Genomic DNA, 15,916 nt, shown 5'->3' on the forward strand with positions numbered 1-15,916 from the left:
AATCTTCATTGATCTTACAGTAAAATGGTGCTAAGTCTTGAACTCCTAGACACCCCTACCATATGTGGTCCATATGCTTTAGTTCTTTACCATGGCTTGATTCAGCCTTGAAAAACGCGATCACTTACTAGCCAAAAGCCAACATGAAAAACTAACAGCTGCCTCCCATACTGAGGGGTAACAGGGTGAGATGTTGCCTCTTCCAAACATACTGGGAACAAAGAGGATGCTACATTCTACCAAGGTCAGTGTTCACCTCTGCCTAGGCCATTTACTGCACCAAACTCAGCTTTCTAGTGGTGGCATGGATCATGTGGGCTAGGTCTTTTTTCAAGAGAAAAGTGCTGATTCCTGGCATAAAGTACCTTTCCTCACCTTGGCAGCAGGTCACATATCCAAAACCACCAACACACACGAAGAGAAAGCTTGGGTATGAATTTAATGTAGCAGTTTCATTTAAGACAATCACGCATTATGCCTAGATCACGTATGCAGAAATTCAAAACCAGGCTACATTCTTAGAACTAGTTCAGACATCCCAGATCAAATCTAGGGCTTCTTGAAACAGATTCCGTGATCTGGAGACATCCAACCCACGCAGCAAAGCATCACAGAAGTTAACACAGAAGCATGTCAAGTAACAAACATCTAGTATTTTATTAATAAATTAGTACACTGGAAGGCAACTTTTCCATATCAGAACCTCCCCTCCCCTTAACCTCACCCCATCGCAGTGCCATCCCTATATTAGAATTCTTCCACACTGAGCGTATTACAGACTGTTCATTACAAGAACTTAACAGTTGCAAATAAACTATTCTTACAATGCAGCCTTTCTGGTTTTTGTTTTTTTAATAAAAAGTGAAGTGTGATTTAAGAGATTGCTAAGAGCAGGCAAGGTCTTTGGAACCTTGCCTCTTGGCCAACATCTGTATAAAAAAACCCCCCAAACAACCAAGTGACAACTGTAAAAGCAAAGCTCAGTAAGTCTTATAATCACAAGGAGAGTGTTACCACCAGGGCTCTCCCTCCCCTGCCACTATTCAGCACCAGTGCTGAGATGATCTACAAAGGGTCTGCTTATCTTCTTCTAAGTTGCAAGGCAAGATACTCCTTGTTGTGTGTGGTACATTCAGCTGCAGACCAAGCGACTTCGTTATAGTCCTGAAGGCTGGAGGAATTAAGCCATTGATTTTCTTGAAAACATTTCCGTTTTAGCTTAAAGGGGCACAAGTAATCAAGCATTCTAAGCATTGTCCAGGTGAAAACCATACAATAAATAACTGCTAGTAAAACCTCAGCAAGGAATATGAACCATACAATAATACATTTAAAAAGTCAACCCAAGGGGGGGAAAAATGCTAGTTGCGTTAGAGTAACAGACAACACTCACTTCTCACGTTTTCCCATTTTCCACCACAGAGAAGCGGGGACAAGGGGAAGAAAGTCTTATGAAGAGGAAAGTCACTTTGGATAAAACAGATATGATAAAAACTAAAATGAGTTCAGAACTATTCCAGATTCAATGTGTAAGTTGCGCCGGATTTGTGGTCTTTAGTTAATGAAGTGTGTTTTAAAGTGCATAAAATGATTGACTGGACTGAAAACAGAACAATTCAGAAGGGGACAGCGGGAACAAAGATTTTAATTTTGCAAGAAAGGTAAGCATGGAAGGTGCAATGTTTGTAAACCACCCCTTCCAGAAACAAGAGAAACCTTGAAGAAAATACTGGCCATGTATTCTACCAAAAAAACAAAAAACAAAAAACAAAAAGCCAACAAAAATGTTAAAACTCCCCCACCAGCCTGCATATTGTCAATCGTCTTTAACGAGTGCCAAGCTAGTACTAGCAAGATTCAGAGAGTGCAGTGGCCAATGCCTACAACAGATCAGGAAGGTGACTATAGACAGAGTCCAGCAGTGTTTGGCTGGCTTCCTGGCTCTTGACTCCAGCAATTTCAAATAGCCTGTCCAGCTTATCCTCTGCCTGCGGAATCTCTTCAATCATATGGAGCTCCTCAGGATTTAGGATGTGAAGCATGTCGTCAAAGATGGGTTGCAGATCACAAGGGTCCAACCGCACCTGACGCAACACTGTGTCTTTCTTTTCTGTGAAGGGAAGGGATTGAGGTTAAGGCACCATTTACTACAAGAGCATCCTCCCAGAGAAAAGACCACTAAAAACTAAATTAAATTCACACCTCTGAGACTTCACTCCCCATTCCCTGACTCTAGGAAAGTCACAACTTGCCAAGAACATAAAAGATGTGGGCAGGTTTTAGTCACAAACTAGAGATGGAGAAAGCCTTCCTGAGTCACCCAATCCAGATTCCTGCCAGGACAGCACTGTACCCTACAGTATATTTGCTTGGGCTGAATTACAAGTACTGAGGAATCCCAGCAAAAGAAGAGGCCAAAAGCCAGATTACTACATTCTGTTGGTTTCAGTGATTTTCATGAGTCAGATTACTTTGTGTACTCAAGTGTAGATGATGTGGTTTAGGTTCCAGTACGCCACGCTTCAAGTTACAAGTGATTTCAAAGGAACCATTTAAAAAAAGAAAATATACCATTTGGAAGTCATGCAACAAGGAAGAGGATCAATCATTAAAGTCTCTTTCCCTTGGATTTCTCAGACGTCAGATCTCCTGCTGCTGCCAAATAGGAAAGAGGCCATGGGAATAAAAAAATCCAAGGAAAATCACCACGTGGAAACTAACCTGGTTTCAAAGACTGCACATTTATAATAAATTCAATCCGGACAATTCTTGTGGTTTTGTTGCCACATGTTCCCCATATAACCCCATGTGTGAAAAACCTTTAGAAACGGAAGAAAATTCATTTAGGGTATGTCTACACTACACGGCTCCGTCGAGGGAGCCACGTAGTTTTGTTTACTGGGCAAAGAGAAATGAAGCGGCGATTTAAATAATTGCTGCTTTGTTTAAATTTAAATGGCTGCCGCGCTGAGCCGACAAACAGCTGATCAGCGCGCTAGTCTGGACCCTCCGCCGTCGACATCAAAGCCCTTTGTCGATCGTCCTGGTAAACCTCATCCCACAAGGAATAATGGGGCGGTCGACAAAGGGCTCTGATGTCGACCGCTGAGCGTCCAGACTAGCGCGTTGAGCTGACAAACAGCTGATCAGCAGTTTGCTGGCTCAGCATGGCAGCCATTTAAATTTAAATGAAGCGGCGATTATTTAAATCGCCGCTTCATTTCCCTTTGCCTACAACCCTAACCTACATGGCTCCGTTGACGGAGCCATGTAGTCTAGACACAGCCTTACTGAATAACCAGGGAAAAGAGTAGAATCTGCTGCAAGTTTGATCCAGGGCAACACCAGATAGTGTCTGTGGGAATGTATCCATTTCCTTTCATGGGACGTTGATCAGAAGCCATGAAAACACTGAAAACCTACTTGCAATCTGAGAGATCTTTGATATAGTCTCTCCAACTGATATGCAAATTGTGCTTATTCTAGTGACAATATGCTTCCAATAACTCCATATTGTTCTGAAAACACATTTAAAATTGCAGATCTGGGTACCTTTGGTAATAAAAGAGCCTGTTCGGCAGAGTGGGGAGGAGCCACTAGAGGCGGAATCACAGCGCAGAAGAGGTTCCGATTCATCTACAAAGAAGCCCTTGTTCTTCTCCAGCGGAGACGGTTCCACGGTGAGGATTGTGGCCTCAGGAGGTTTCGGATTCGGACTGGCAATGGGACTGAGAGGGCTGGGGCTCACCGGAAGGGCCAGTTTGTCAGTTTCTAGCTGTGAGGACAAAAGCAGATTATGATTAGTTATGCAAAACCTAAAGCAAAGTTCCTATTCAGAACCACTTGCATCCCAAACCGGGACAGAGGCCAGGATGTTAATATTGCAACTTTAAATAGACTATTCTAAATTGCTCTAAGAAAGGAGCTCCACCTTTTACCAGTGTTCACAGGTTTGCGAAAGACTTCTCCCCACAGAAAATTCACAGTGACTAATGTCAATGGCCTGTTCTTAAAAGCATTTTCCTTCCCTACAAACTGTCCCAGTAAACAAGGAACAAAGCAAAGCGCTCAAAATGATAAGACCTAAATTACCTGTTAGCATTCAAGTAGAAGTTCTTGAAGTCATTGTGAACAGTTCTCTGCAAACATCCGCCCAATGCCAGCGGCAGTCAAAGCTAACAATGTTAGGAACTATTAGGAAAGGGACAAACAATATCGTATCGCTACAGGTTAGACCTCCCCGGTCTGGCAGTCGGAATCAACAACAGAATTTGCCAGATCGATGTCCTGCCATAGGCCCTGAGCCAGCCAGCCCCCTGTCCCGTCTGCTGCCATTGGCCCCCCAGCACCACATTGCCACTTGCGCTGATGCCGCACTCCCATGGGCTGTCCTGGGTGGCTGGGCTTCTCCGGCTCCTTCCCCTGTAGGCACCTAGTGTTCCCCAGCCCCGGCTAATAGAGTTCTCCAGTCCTGGTCCCAGAACTGCTGTCCCCAGCCGGGCTGCTGGCCCTCTTGCCATTCGGCTCCAGGGCTTTCTGGTCCAGGAGTTTCTGTGGTCCATGTTGCCAAACCAGAGTACTGGTTTTCAGAGGTGCAACCCGTACTATATAAATCCATGGCATGCCTTCACCTTGAATACTGCATGGAAGGTCTGGTTACCCCATTTCCAAAAAGCTATTAGAATTGGAAAAGGTATGGAGAAGGGCAACAAAAATTAGGCTTATGGAACATCTTCCAATGAGAGGAAAAAATAAAAAAGACTGGGAGTTTTCAGTCTGAAAGAGACAATTAAATGGGGACATGACAGAAGTCTAAAATGATGACTGAGGTGGAAAAAAGTGAGTTAGAAGTGTTAACTTTACATGACACAAGAACCAGGGGTCAATGAGATTAATAGGCAGCAGGTTTAGAAGGAACAAAAGGAAGTACTTCTTCACATAATGCACCGTTAACACGTGGAACTCACTGCTAGGGGATATTGAAGGCTAAAACTATAGTGGGGTTCAAAAAGGAATTAGGTAAGTTCATGGAGGATTGTATTTAGAAGCTTGCTCCATACAGCCCTCTGCGTATGCTGGAAATGTAACATGGTGTTTCTGGTATTAACACTACAGCCTGACCCCTGAAGACACATGACACCGGCAGTCACTCCCTCGCATTCATACAAATGTCTTATGCACTTCACAGACAAAGATGGATTTGTATACACACTGTGGTTCTCAGGAACTTTGCACTGATCTTTCATACTGTGAATCACATTAATGTAATTCCACATTCTGCATGTGCAAAGAATTTACCACCTACACATATCCATTGAGCCACCCACCTCATTTCCATCAATTCATGAAATTGGCTTGTAAATTCCATTCCACTGTAATAAAAGGGCTTCTTTCAGCAGGAGACAGAGGATATGTTCTACTCCAAAATGTTCTGTAATATATTTTACAGTGGTGTTTTTTAAATATTTTGTAAGCTGCATTAAAAATGTCTTGCATGATTTCTGTGCAATCTGTTTACAATATTAGACAATTCTTATTTGAGGAAGACCACCATCAGTAGAGAATCAGGGTAGTAAACCTGTAAGCTTCCCACACGATATCCTACAGAATAGGGATTTTACCTTTAAAAATAATTTGACTCTTGGGGCTCTTCCAAAACTGTAAACATGTAATTTGTCTGTTCGATACACAACTGCAAGAAGGTCTGAAGACTAAGGGGCACAGAGACAGGACCAAAAGCATCACAGATGTTGAATACCTAACACCTCCTAGTACTACTTTGACTAAACACCAAATAAATCACAAACAGCTGCTAAAGCACTGAAGAAAGGGTGGTTTTCTAGAACCCTCAGGGTCTGAACTGTTTGGAACACATTATTGTTAGCTTATTATGCAAAGTAAACAGGATGCTGGAATGAGTTAATGTTTAAACCATGAGGGAAAGTGATCAGATTGGAGTGACACTGTTTAGAAGGAGAGTTAAACACTGCTCTGGAAAATTATTAATGGTAGGGCTGTCAAGCAATTACAAATTACAATTATTCACCAGAACAATAATAGAATATCATTTACTTTTTTGGGGATGTTTTCTACATTTTCAAATATATTGATCCAATCACAGCACAGAATACAAAGTGTAATATCCCCACTTGATTCTTGATTAAATATTTTCACTGTTAAGAATAACTTCACTCAAAAAAAGAACAATGTAAAACTTTAGAGACTCCAAATTCACTCAGACGTATTTCTTGGCCAGCCAAACAATTTTGCTTACATTTGCAGGAGATAATGATGCCTGCTTCTTGTTTACAACGTTCACCTGAAAAAGCTAACAAGCATTTGCATGGCACAGATGTAGCCGGCACTGCAAGATATTTATGTGCCAGATGAACTAAAAATTCACATGTCCCTTCTAGGAATGTGATCGTGTACATGTTTAACCGAGGAACCTGGACTCACGGGTAAACCCTCATGGTTACACACAAACTCCCCCTACCCGGTCTATATCAGATGCAGCAGTGGAGGTGGGAGCTGGTGATCATAGGGAGCTGTCTTAAGCTGGGTCCCTCTGCACACTGGCTCCCTCATAGCCGCTTCCTCCCCCCACCCCAGATGCGTAAACAAGAAAAATTACAGGACAGTATTTGTAGGAGATGAAAGAAACGGTATTTGTTTATCATTTTTGCAATGCAAATATTTAAAATAAAAATAAAGAACATTGTACACTTTGTATTGTGTTTGTAGTTTGAAATCAATATATTTGCAAGTGTAGAAAAACATGGAAAATAGTTAATAAATTTCAACTGGTATTTATTGTTTATTAGTGCGATTGAAACTGATTAATGGCAATTAATTTCTAATCACAATGTTGCATTAATTGCATGAGTTAACGGACAGCCCTAATTAGACTAACCTACATGAACCTGCTTGAAAGGCTTATTTTTAAAGCACTAGTCTAGACAGGTGCTGTCCACTTCCTCTCCTAAGCTGGGCTCATGGTGTTATATCTAGCTGAGAACTAGTCTATGGTAGCTAGGTTTCAGAACCTAGAAAAACCTCCTCCCATACACCGTCTATCCAGTACCATGGGTTCCTAGGAGCATGAAGGTGCGACCAAAATCTACGTCCAGCTGATCATGAATTGTTTCATGGGTTCAATTGGTCTAGGATAATCAGCTAATCGAGTAGTCAATGGAATTTCCATCGACTACTCAATTAGTCGATAAGGGGGGAAAACAGAGCTGCAGCAGGGTTCTGCCTTTTAAATGTATTAAGAACTGTCGGGCTCTTAATATATTTAAAAAGTAGAGGTGCAGCGAGGGGGGACCGGGAGCGAGCCGGGACAGCTGATTCCCAGCTCATGCCTGGCCCCCCGCTACACCTTTGCTTCCCCTGCTCCCCCAGAGATAAAAGCCGGTTTCCCCCAGCACTAAGACAGCTCCCCCAGCACTGGCTCCTGCTCCCTCCCTTTGCTGCCTCTCTCTGATAGAGGAATCAAGGGCGGGGGTGGGGGTAGGGGAGCAACTAGTCCAGTCACTACTCAACTACCCATTTTATCAGGTACTCAACTAGTTGCTTACAACCCTAATCTGGGATTTTGGAGATCTAGAGTCCATTCTCAGCTCTGCTCAGGTTTCCTGCACAGCCCTGGCCAAGATAATTTCTATGCCTAAATTTCTATGCCTAAACTCTCTCATTTGCGGGGAAAAAAAAGGAGACAATGCAACCTGCTCACCTCGCAACTGGTTAGCGTTTATAGCTGCTTCTACACAAAGCCCTGCACGGATACAAAATCTGTATCCGCAGCCACAAAAATGAGCCGCAGATCTCCGCATCCACATTTGCGCATGCAGATACCCACAGATATAAAAGGGGATTTCCACCAATTTGCAGGGCTCTGCTTATATAGAAGGCACTATGGAACTCCTCAATATTCTCATTCCTTTTTAACATTCTAGAGCCTTACATTAGCCATTGCTGCAACAGTTTAAGAATAGTGGAAACAAATAAAACAAGAACAATCTCACCATATTGGGAAATCACCATGTGTAATCAGAGAGGCATTCACTGCCACTGACCCGCAGTTACACATTTGTTTTTCCACACAGAAACCAATTCATGGCTCTGATGAATCAGTAACCCTCTGCAACAGTCATGATTAAATCACACAAGGGGCATAGGGCCAAATTTTCTCCATTACCGTAGCTAGAAGTTTGCATTGCAGAAAAACTTTTTGCCTACTTTTCTGCTATTCCAGGTTCCAAAGACTTAAATGACACCTCCCACTATGTCTCCTCAGTCCCTAATTGTAACGTAGCAATGGGAGCAGGCACAAAGGCAAAACAAGCATCTTCAAGCTCACTGTCTTACCAGACAACAGATTGGTTTTTAGTTTCTAATTGAGAGTCAACAATTTTTTCAAGGTACCCTGGAAGATGCTTAAAATGGCCTGATGAAACATACAGGACTTGTTTCATAAAGGCAGCTGCGAGGGCTTTCTGCAATGACCTTCAGCCAACCATCTGCTGAGAGCCTCCCCACAGTCTGTGCTTTTACATCTAGTTATTTTAGCTGAAAATGTTTTATTGGCATTATTACACTGCAGCACTAGAGTCTTGATAAAAATGTATTACCAGCTGAACTGATCTTTATGTATTATCTATGAATATATATGAATGTACTTATTCATTTATAGCCACTTCTAGAGCACCAATCACAATACCGGAGTGACTCAAGCCAGGTCTACACTAAAGAGGAAGGTCAAATTAAGATACACAACTCCAGTTATGTTAATTATGTAGCTGGAGTAGATGTACCTTGATTTGAGTTTCCCTGCCATTCCTGCAGCGGAAGGCCAACAGGAGCAAACGCTCCTATCAGCTTCCTTTACTCCTCTCAGGAGCACCACCCTCTGAGTTCAATTTAGAGGGTCTAGTAAAGACCTGCTAAGTGGAATTCCAGAACATCAACTGCAGCAGTGTCAAACTTCCCCAGAGTGAAGACATGGCCTCAGTTTGGGTACGTCTAGACTATATGTCTCTGGCGACAGAGGCATGTAGATTAGGTTACCCGGCATAGCAAACTGAAGTGGTGATTTAAATAATCGCCGCTTCATTTAAATTTAAATGGCTGCCGCACTGAGCCGATCAACTGTTTGTTGGCTCAGCGTGGTAGTCTGGATGCTCCGCAGTCGACATCAAAGGCTCCCAGGTAAGCCTCATCCCAAGAGCCGCTCAGCATGGCAGCCACTGAAATTTAAAAGAAGCGGCGATTATTTAAATCGGCATAGGAAAGTGAAGCGGTGATTTAAATAATCGCCGCTTCTTTTAAATTTCAGTGGCTGCCATGCTGAGCGGCTCTTGGGATGAGGTTTACCTGGGAGCCTTTGATGTCGACTGCGGAGCATCCAGACTACCGCGCTGAGCCAACAAACAGTTGATCGGCTCAGTGCGGCAGCCATTTAAATTTAAATGAAGCGGCGATTATTTAAATCACCACTTCAGTTTGCTATGCCGGGTAACCTAATCTACATGCCTCTGTCGCCAGAGGCATGTGGTCTAGATGTACCCTGTGTGTCTGAAGTTCAGCTATCTTAAACATAGATGAAAGGAAGACTTATATCTGAACCACTTCCAAGGTGAACTGTAAAAACAGGAAATAAACAGTGCCCCTCCCCACCATCACCACTCCCATTAATCAGATGATGAGAAAACATCCAGATGGACTTGTCAATTATTTTCCGTTTGTGATGGCTGATCAATCTTATTTTGATACATCACCAGTGTCTCCAGAGTTATAGAAGACTTTGATTTGCCACGTGGGGAATTTAGCAATCGGTGCTGGACTTCAGTTCACATCATCTGCCCCTTTGGATTATTCCTTAAATATAGCAGTAGCTTGTAGAAGCCCAAGGTGGGAGAGAAAAATTCACCTGACAAGCACAAGAAGAGCAACTACTTCAGGGCTCTTGACTATAGCTGCAAAGATTGTCTGGTTCTCCTCATGCAATGAACCCTTCAGGAGTTTTCTGTACATGCCAATGAATTGCCAAGGTCTCTTACATCAACGGTAATTCTATTGTAGACAGGGACACGACTCACTGAATACCTTCCTTTATAAAAATGGAGGGCTTTGGAAGCTAAGAAAAACACTGGGCTGAGCTAAATCTAATTCACATTTGTACAAAGCTGCATTCATACTGGGTTGTTTGAGGACCTCAGTGAACTCAGATGTGCATTTGCAGGTCCCCCCCACCCCCGGGAAGGGAAGAAGAGTCAAGGAACATGTTTCCACACAATAGCTGCATGGATTTTTTCTACCAAATGACACCAGTTGTATTCTCTGCATCCTCTCAGCAGCAGTCTAGTTGCAGGTGCTTTGCTAAGGAATGCAGCGAGAACCTCGCTGCAATCCCCACCTTTGAGTAAAGCTGTTAAACAACGTTTAATTTACTAGTTGAGTACTCAATGGAATTTCCATCGACTAGTCGATAGGCACTTGTGCATTTCAAAGCGGAAGCGCCTGCCTGGAGCCCGGAGTCAGTGGGACTTCCCGCTGGCTCAGGGCTGCACGAGGTGTGCCAGCTTTGAAACGTACAAGAGTCCCCAGCGGGGGCTTTCGTGCATTTCAAAGCAGAAATGCCAGAATGGCGCCTGGGGTCAGTGGGGGACTCAGAATCCCCTGCTGACTCCGGGTTCCATGCGGCGCTGCCGCTTTGAAATGCCATGTGGAGCCTGGGCTCTGCACACTTTCAAATGCTGCACTGGAGCCCGGGATCAGCTGGGAAGTCCCGAGCTGACTCTGGGTTCTGTGGAAATACCGCAGCAGTATTTCAAAGGGGCAGCGCCAGACAGCTGATCCCGGGCTCTGTGCAGTGCTGCTGCTTTGAAGTACCCCCCTCTTAGAGGCGGGGGAGGGAGGGAAGGAAGGAATAGACTAGTCAACTCGACTATCCAATAAGCATTTGTTTATCGGATAGTCAACTAGTCCTTAACATCCTTACCTTCAAGTCCTTCAGACAACATAATGGGTTTACAATTTCTATGCAGCTCATGAACAAGCACTAACAGACGAACGTCTCTCACTGGAACCAGAACAGCATTTGCATTGTTTCTGTTATTAAACTAGAATGAAGGAAATTAAAACGCGTAGACCTGAAGATTAAAAAGAAGCCGGATGGTAAGTTTTAATTAAATAGTGCATTATGCTGGCTAATTGCCTAAAGCCAATGAAGCAGCAGCAGCGTTTTGGTTAAGCAGTTTTCTTGCCTAACACACAACTAACACGTATCAACTGACTGTAGTCAATGGAGAAAATCTCAGGTTGAGATTTGTGGTGGCTGGATCAGGTGATGGCCCAGATTTCAGAGGTTAGGGATTTACATTTAGGATGGGGTTGCTTTTTTTTCCTGCTTCCTTGCTCTTAAGAGTACAGTGCCTGGGAGGGGAGGACCCAAATGAAACAGACAACGGTCCAGTCAGTTCCAAGCTGTGAGGAAGGACATACTCTGCAAGCACAGCACAAAAGACTAGACATGTCTCAGTAACTCACTGCAAGCATGCATGATCTTACCGGAAGGAACAGAAGGCACAGCAGGTGGGACAATAATCTCTCGAAGCACTTAACTCCCATTAAAGCTAATAAGCCCTCCAGGCACACGTGAGGAAGCTAAACCCAAGTAAGTTGTACACATATTCAACTGGCACCAGACTGTAAAATCAGACAACCAACCAAGTTAAAGTTTCCAGATTATCTGCACCAGAGGAGGAAACTGGGCAAGATTACATTTTGACCACTGGTTTGGGATGTAAGGGGTGGGAGTGTATGCAGGATTAAGTTCCTATATAGAATTGTAAAGGAGAAAGATTTCTATTGCAATTCTCTTCCTAACCCTCTTTGGAACTCCAGGTTCATTTTTTTAAAAAAGGAGAACTTTAGGCCACTCTTCCAAGCTACGGTGTTACATATTCATGTTCATTAAGGGGAGAGATTTTATTTCTGAAAGCTCTTATTCATTCAAAATCAGTCAACTGCTACCACTAACTGGACAGCCAGCCAAGAGAGATTTCTGCTGTGGGTTGAAAGGCAAGCAACTGATTTCTCCCTGTTACATTCTTCCACAATTTTCCTGTCTTGAAACTAAGAGCAGCCATTTTGAACAGAAAAAAAAAATGCCAGGAAGACACCTACAAAATCTTCAAACTTGTCTCCTGCACATTAAGGGTATGTCTAGACTACATGCCTTTGCCGACAGAGGCATGTAAATTAGACTACCCAACATAGTCAATGAAGTGGGGATTTAAATATCCCCCGCTTAATTAAAATAAAAATGGCCGCTGCATTGTGCCGGCTCATCTGATCATCGGCACAGCACGGCAGTCAAGACGTGGATTGGTCGACAGAAAACTCCTTTGTTGACCGCTCCCTCATGCCTTATGAAACATTTAAATCCCCGCTTCACTGACTATGTTGGGTAGTCTAATTTACATGCCTCTGTCGGCAGAGGCATGTAGTCTAGACATACCCTAAGAGGCAGAGAGATGACAAGACTGTGCATGGAACACCATCCTTGCTCTTAGTTCGACAGCTGAACAAACTTTCCCCTATAAAGGCGACTTAAAAATCCATGTTTACCCTACCTCTGGTTTCTGAGTGTTTTCAGCTTGTGTGGTTGCTGTTGAAATGTTCAACTGTTTTGCAGCAAGGACTGTATTTCCACTTAGCACAACGCCAAGGCTGTGTCCAGACTCAAGGGTTTTTTCGAAAAAAAAAAATAGACTTTTTTCGAAAAAACTTCACTTGCGTCTAGACTACAGCCGCGTTCTTTCGAAATTAAATCGAAAGAACGCGGCTTGTCTTTTGACGGTGGTAAACCTAATTTCACGAGGAAGAACGCCTTTTTTCGAAAGTGCTCTTTCGAAAAAAGGCGTTCTTGAATGCAAACAAGGTGTTTTCGAAAGAGAGCATCCAGACTGCCTGGGTGCTTTCTTTCGAAAAAGCGGCTTGCTTTTTCGAAAGTACTGGTTGCAGTCTAGACACTCTTTTTCAAAAGAGGCTTTCAGTCTAGACGGAGCCCAAGTGTGCTGTTAACACAAAGACTGATGTTTACTAGCCTACGTCTTCCTGAAGTGCGCGTGCAGGACTCAGCTTTAATGGTGTTAAGTTTAACATGACACTAATCATGATTAGCAGTGTTTGTTCCAAATACCATGTCACTATGTAGACAAGATTCCTTATAGTTAAGGCACCAAATTAGGAGATCATTATAGTACAGGTAGTGAGTATCTGAAAGTCTTGAGGCTTGTCTACATTGCAAATATAATCAAGCAAGGGCAGCTGGTTACAATACTTGCGTCCTGATAGCCTTGAACTTGACAAAGATTTTTGTAAAACAAGACCACAAGGATACCACAGGTGTTAACCCCATTAAGACAATGTACACTGGGATCAGGACTGGTTCAATATCTAGGCTCTATAGTTTCCTCATATGTTTAAAGAGCAGCACAATTAAGTATAACATTGTGCCCAATGCCTGCCATGGCTAGAGTGCATCATGTGGAGGAGAACCCTACATATAACTGCCTCCATTATAAAATTATATTTGAGGCAACATAATATGTACAGAGGGAGAACATGCAAAGTCCTTTAAAGTCTTGTGATCCCACCCCTACTAAATCACTGGATGGAGAGCAGTGCTTAGATCACAAAGATAGATTCCTAAAACCCCAACTGGTATTCAGCCATAATCAAACACCCTAATCTAATCTAATGTTATTCACGTTTTCCCTAAAAACCTTAATCTGAATTTAGGTCTCTCTAGGTCCCACTTTGGTACAATGAGTGGTCAAATTGTATTCCTGAAATTCGGAGGGAAAAAACACGCTTTCATGTACACTTATTTAACTGGCTACCTTTGTGTTTCAGATACTCACTACACAGACTGACATACGTGCAGTGTTTAATTCCTTCTCATCTTGAACCCTGCAAGCAAGGAAATTAGCTGTAACCCCCTTGTAAAAGAGTCCCGTTCTGTTTTGCTAAAAGAGGAAATAAAGTAAATAATGCATGAACCAGACATCTGACACAGCAAAAGATTTAGGCTGCATTTGAAAAGAGCTGCTTAAAAAGATCCAGACCAAAGAGGTTTGAGTTCTGATGAAAAAGGAACAAAACAAATGAATCTTGGAACAGCTATTAGGCCATTAGAAAACTGCTTCATATGGAACTTTCACATCCTCTTTTCCTTCACCATCCCCCATATGAGAAAAGCTGCAGAAGCCAAATGTCACGCGTCCAGTCAAGGGTCACACAACCAGTGCCAAGTGAAATACAGAATCTCGAGCTCTAATACTACAAAGATTCTGGAATGGGTTTAGATAGATGCACTGAATTCCCCTTGTCCTAACCAAAATTACACCTCGAAGAACAAGTAGCACGAGCCTCAGCTGACGTGGGTAACACAAACATTGCTAGGTTTCCGAGGGGTAGCTGTGTTAGTCTATTTCAGCAAAAACAAGGACTCCGATGGTACAGTACTTTAAAGATGAACACATTTAGTAGGGTGTGAGGGCATAATCTTCTGCGAGATACAGCTTCAAATACTGCTCTCATGAGGATGTTCACTGCCCTTAATCAAGACTCTAAAATATTTCAACTGCATCAAGAAAGTTTAGAAAATGGGATAAGAGTAATAGAAGTAGCCAAAACCCTAGAGCATATGCATACCTGTAATGTTCGGGCACAGCTATTTTAGTAAAGCTGACATACAATGCAGCTGCGAGGGAGTTAGCTGCATTCTGCAGCTGGTGTGAAGATATTTAGGGTCACATTTCAAGACACACTATGCTGGCCTAGTATCATTTGCAAACAGGGCATTGTGCTGCTAAGCAAACCACTGCAACTGACCTTATGCCAAACAGAATCAAGCACAGCTTAAGGTAGGGACACAAATGTTAAGCTTCCAAACCATCCCAAGAACAGAGATTTGCAAGTTATTAGTAACCTCAAAGTAAAGCTCTTTGGGCAGAATGTTACTGGGATTCTGGGAAGAGCCATGCAAACGGGCAACAGAACCTACCCTATGAAAACAAGACATGAATTTCCCACAGGCCAAGCCTGGAAAGGAGACATTGCAGAATGTGCTTTTCCAGCTCTCCAAGATGGCCAGAGCTCATTAGGATCCTGTGCATGTTAACATACCGCCACGTTCTTCCCAGCGCTGTTCTGCTCTTTGCTAATTTTCACAGCAGTCAATGATCCAGAAGACAGAGTGAGCCAGAGAGCTAATCTAGTTTTAACCTAAATTCACTATGTAGGGATAACATATTAATGTATTGAAAATGATTCCTCCAAATGGAAGTGACTCCCCATAACTTGTTCCCCACAACTTAGTGTTTAGATTTATTATTAATTCTTCTTCTTATTATTATTATTATTTGTTAAGATTGTTAAATGTTTAGATTTATTATTATTATTGTCCCTTTAGAATATAATATATTAGGTCATGTAACTTAGAACTGTTAAAAATATAATCCTAACTGTTAAGAATATAATCCTATGTAGCCAGAAACAGCCCCCCCCCCCCGCGCTCCAGGGCATACTCAAGCTTGTGCAAGGGGCTGCTTGAAATTGACATTGCAGAGATACATTGTAACAATGCATTGTCAAGCCACTAACTCTGCTATGGGAGCCAAGCCCTGTAATTGACTTAAGGGCATTGTTACTTAATTTGAGGCCTGTTCTCTTTAAAACATTGTAACTTTATTCAGCACTCAGAGAATGTTTTAAGCAATACCACCCAGAAACTCTCTGTAACTACAACTTTTATTATTATACAAAATACTGTATGAATGTATGAGAGAGTGCTTGGATGATGAGTGAATGGTTCTGAGAGGTGCCAGCCTGAGAATACAGCAAC

The 15,916-nt window shown here is 42.7% G+C and overlaps 1 protein-coding gene across 1 annotated transcript in view; it reads right to left on the reverse strand.

Annotated features, from left to right (window-relative positions):
• Window positions 1–420: 420 nt before the first annotated feature.
• The window catches only part of TNFRSF21 (TNF receptor superfamily member 21), a 70,773-nt gene continuing 55,277 nt past the window's right edge, over window positions 421–15,916 (reverse strand). Inside the window, exons 5-6 of the mRNA XM_075923388.1 lie at window positions 3,553–3,775; window positions 421–2,110 (exon numbers count right to left, since the gene is read on the reverse strand). Coding sequence (XP_075779503.1) covers window positions 1,881–2,110; window positions 3,553–3,775 — 453 coding nt within the window. The 3' untranslated portion in view covers window positions 421–1,880. The remainder of the gene's footprint in view (window positions 2,111–3,552; window positions 3,776–15,916) is intronic.

This window comes from Pelodiscus sinensis, chromosome 3 (genome assembly GCF_049634645.1).
Source record: "Pelodiscus sinensis isolate JC-2024 chromosome 3, ASM4963464v1, whole genome shotgun sequence".
Lineage (NCBI taxonomy): Eukaryota > Metazoa > Chordata > Testudines > Trionychidae > Pelodiscus > Pelodiscus sinensis.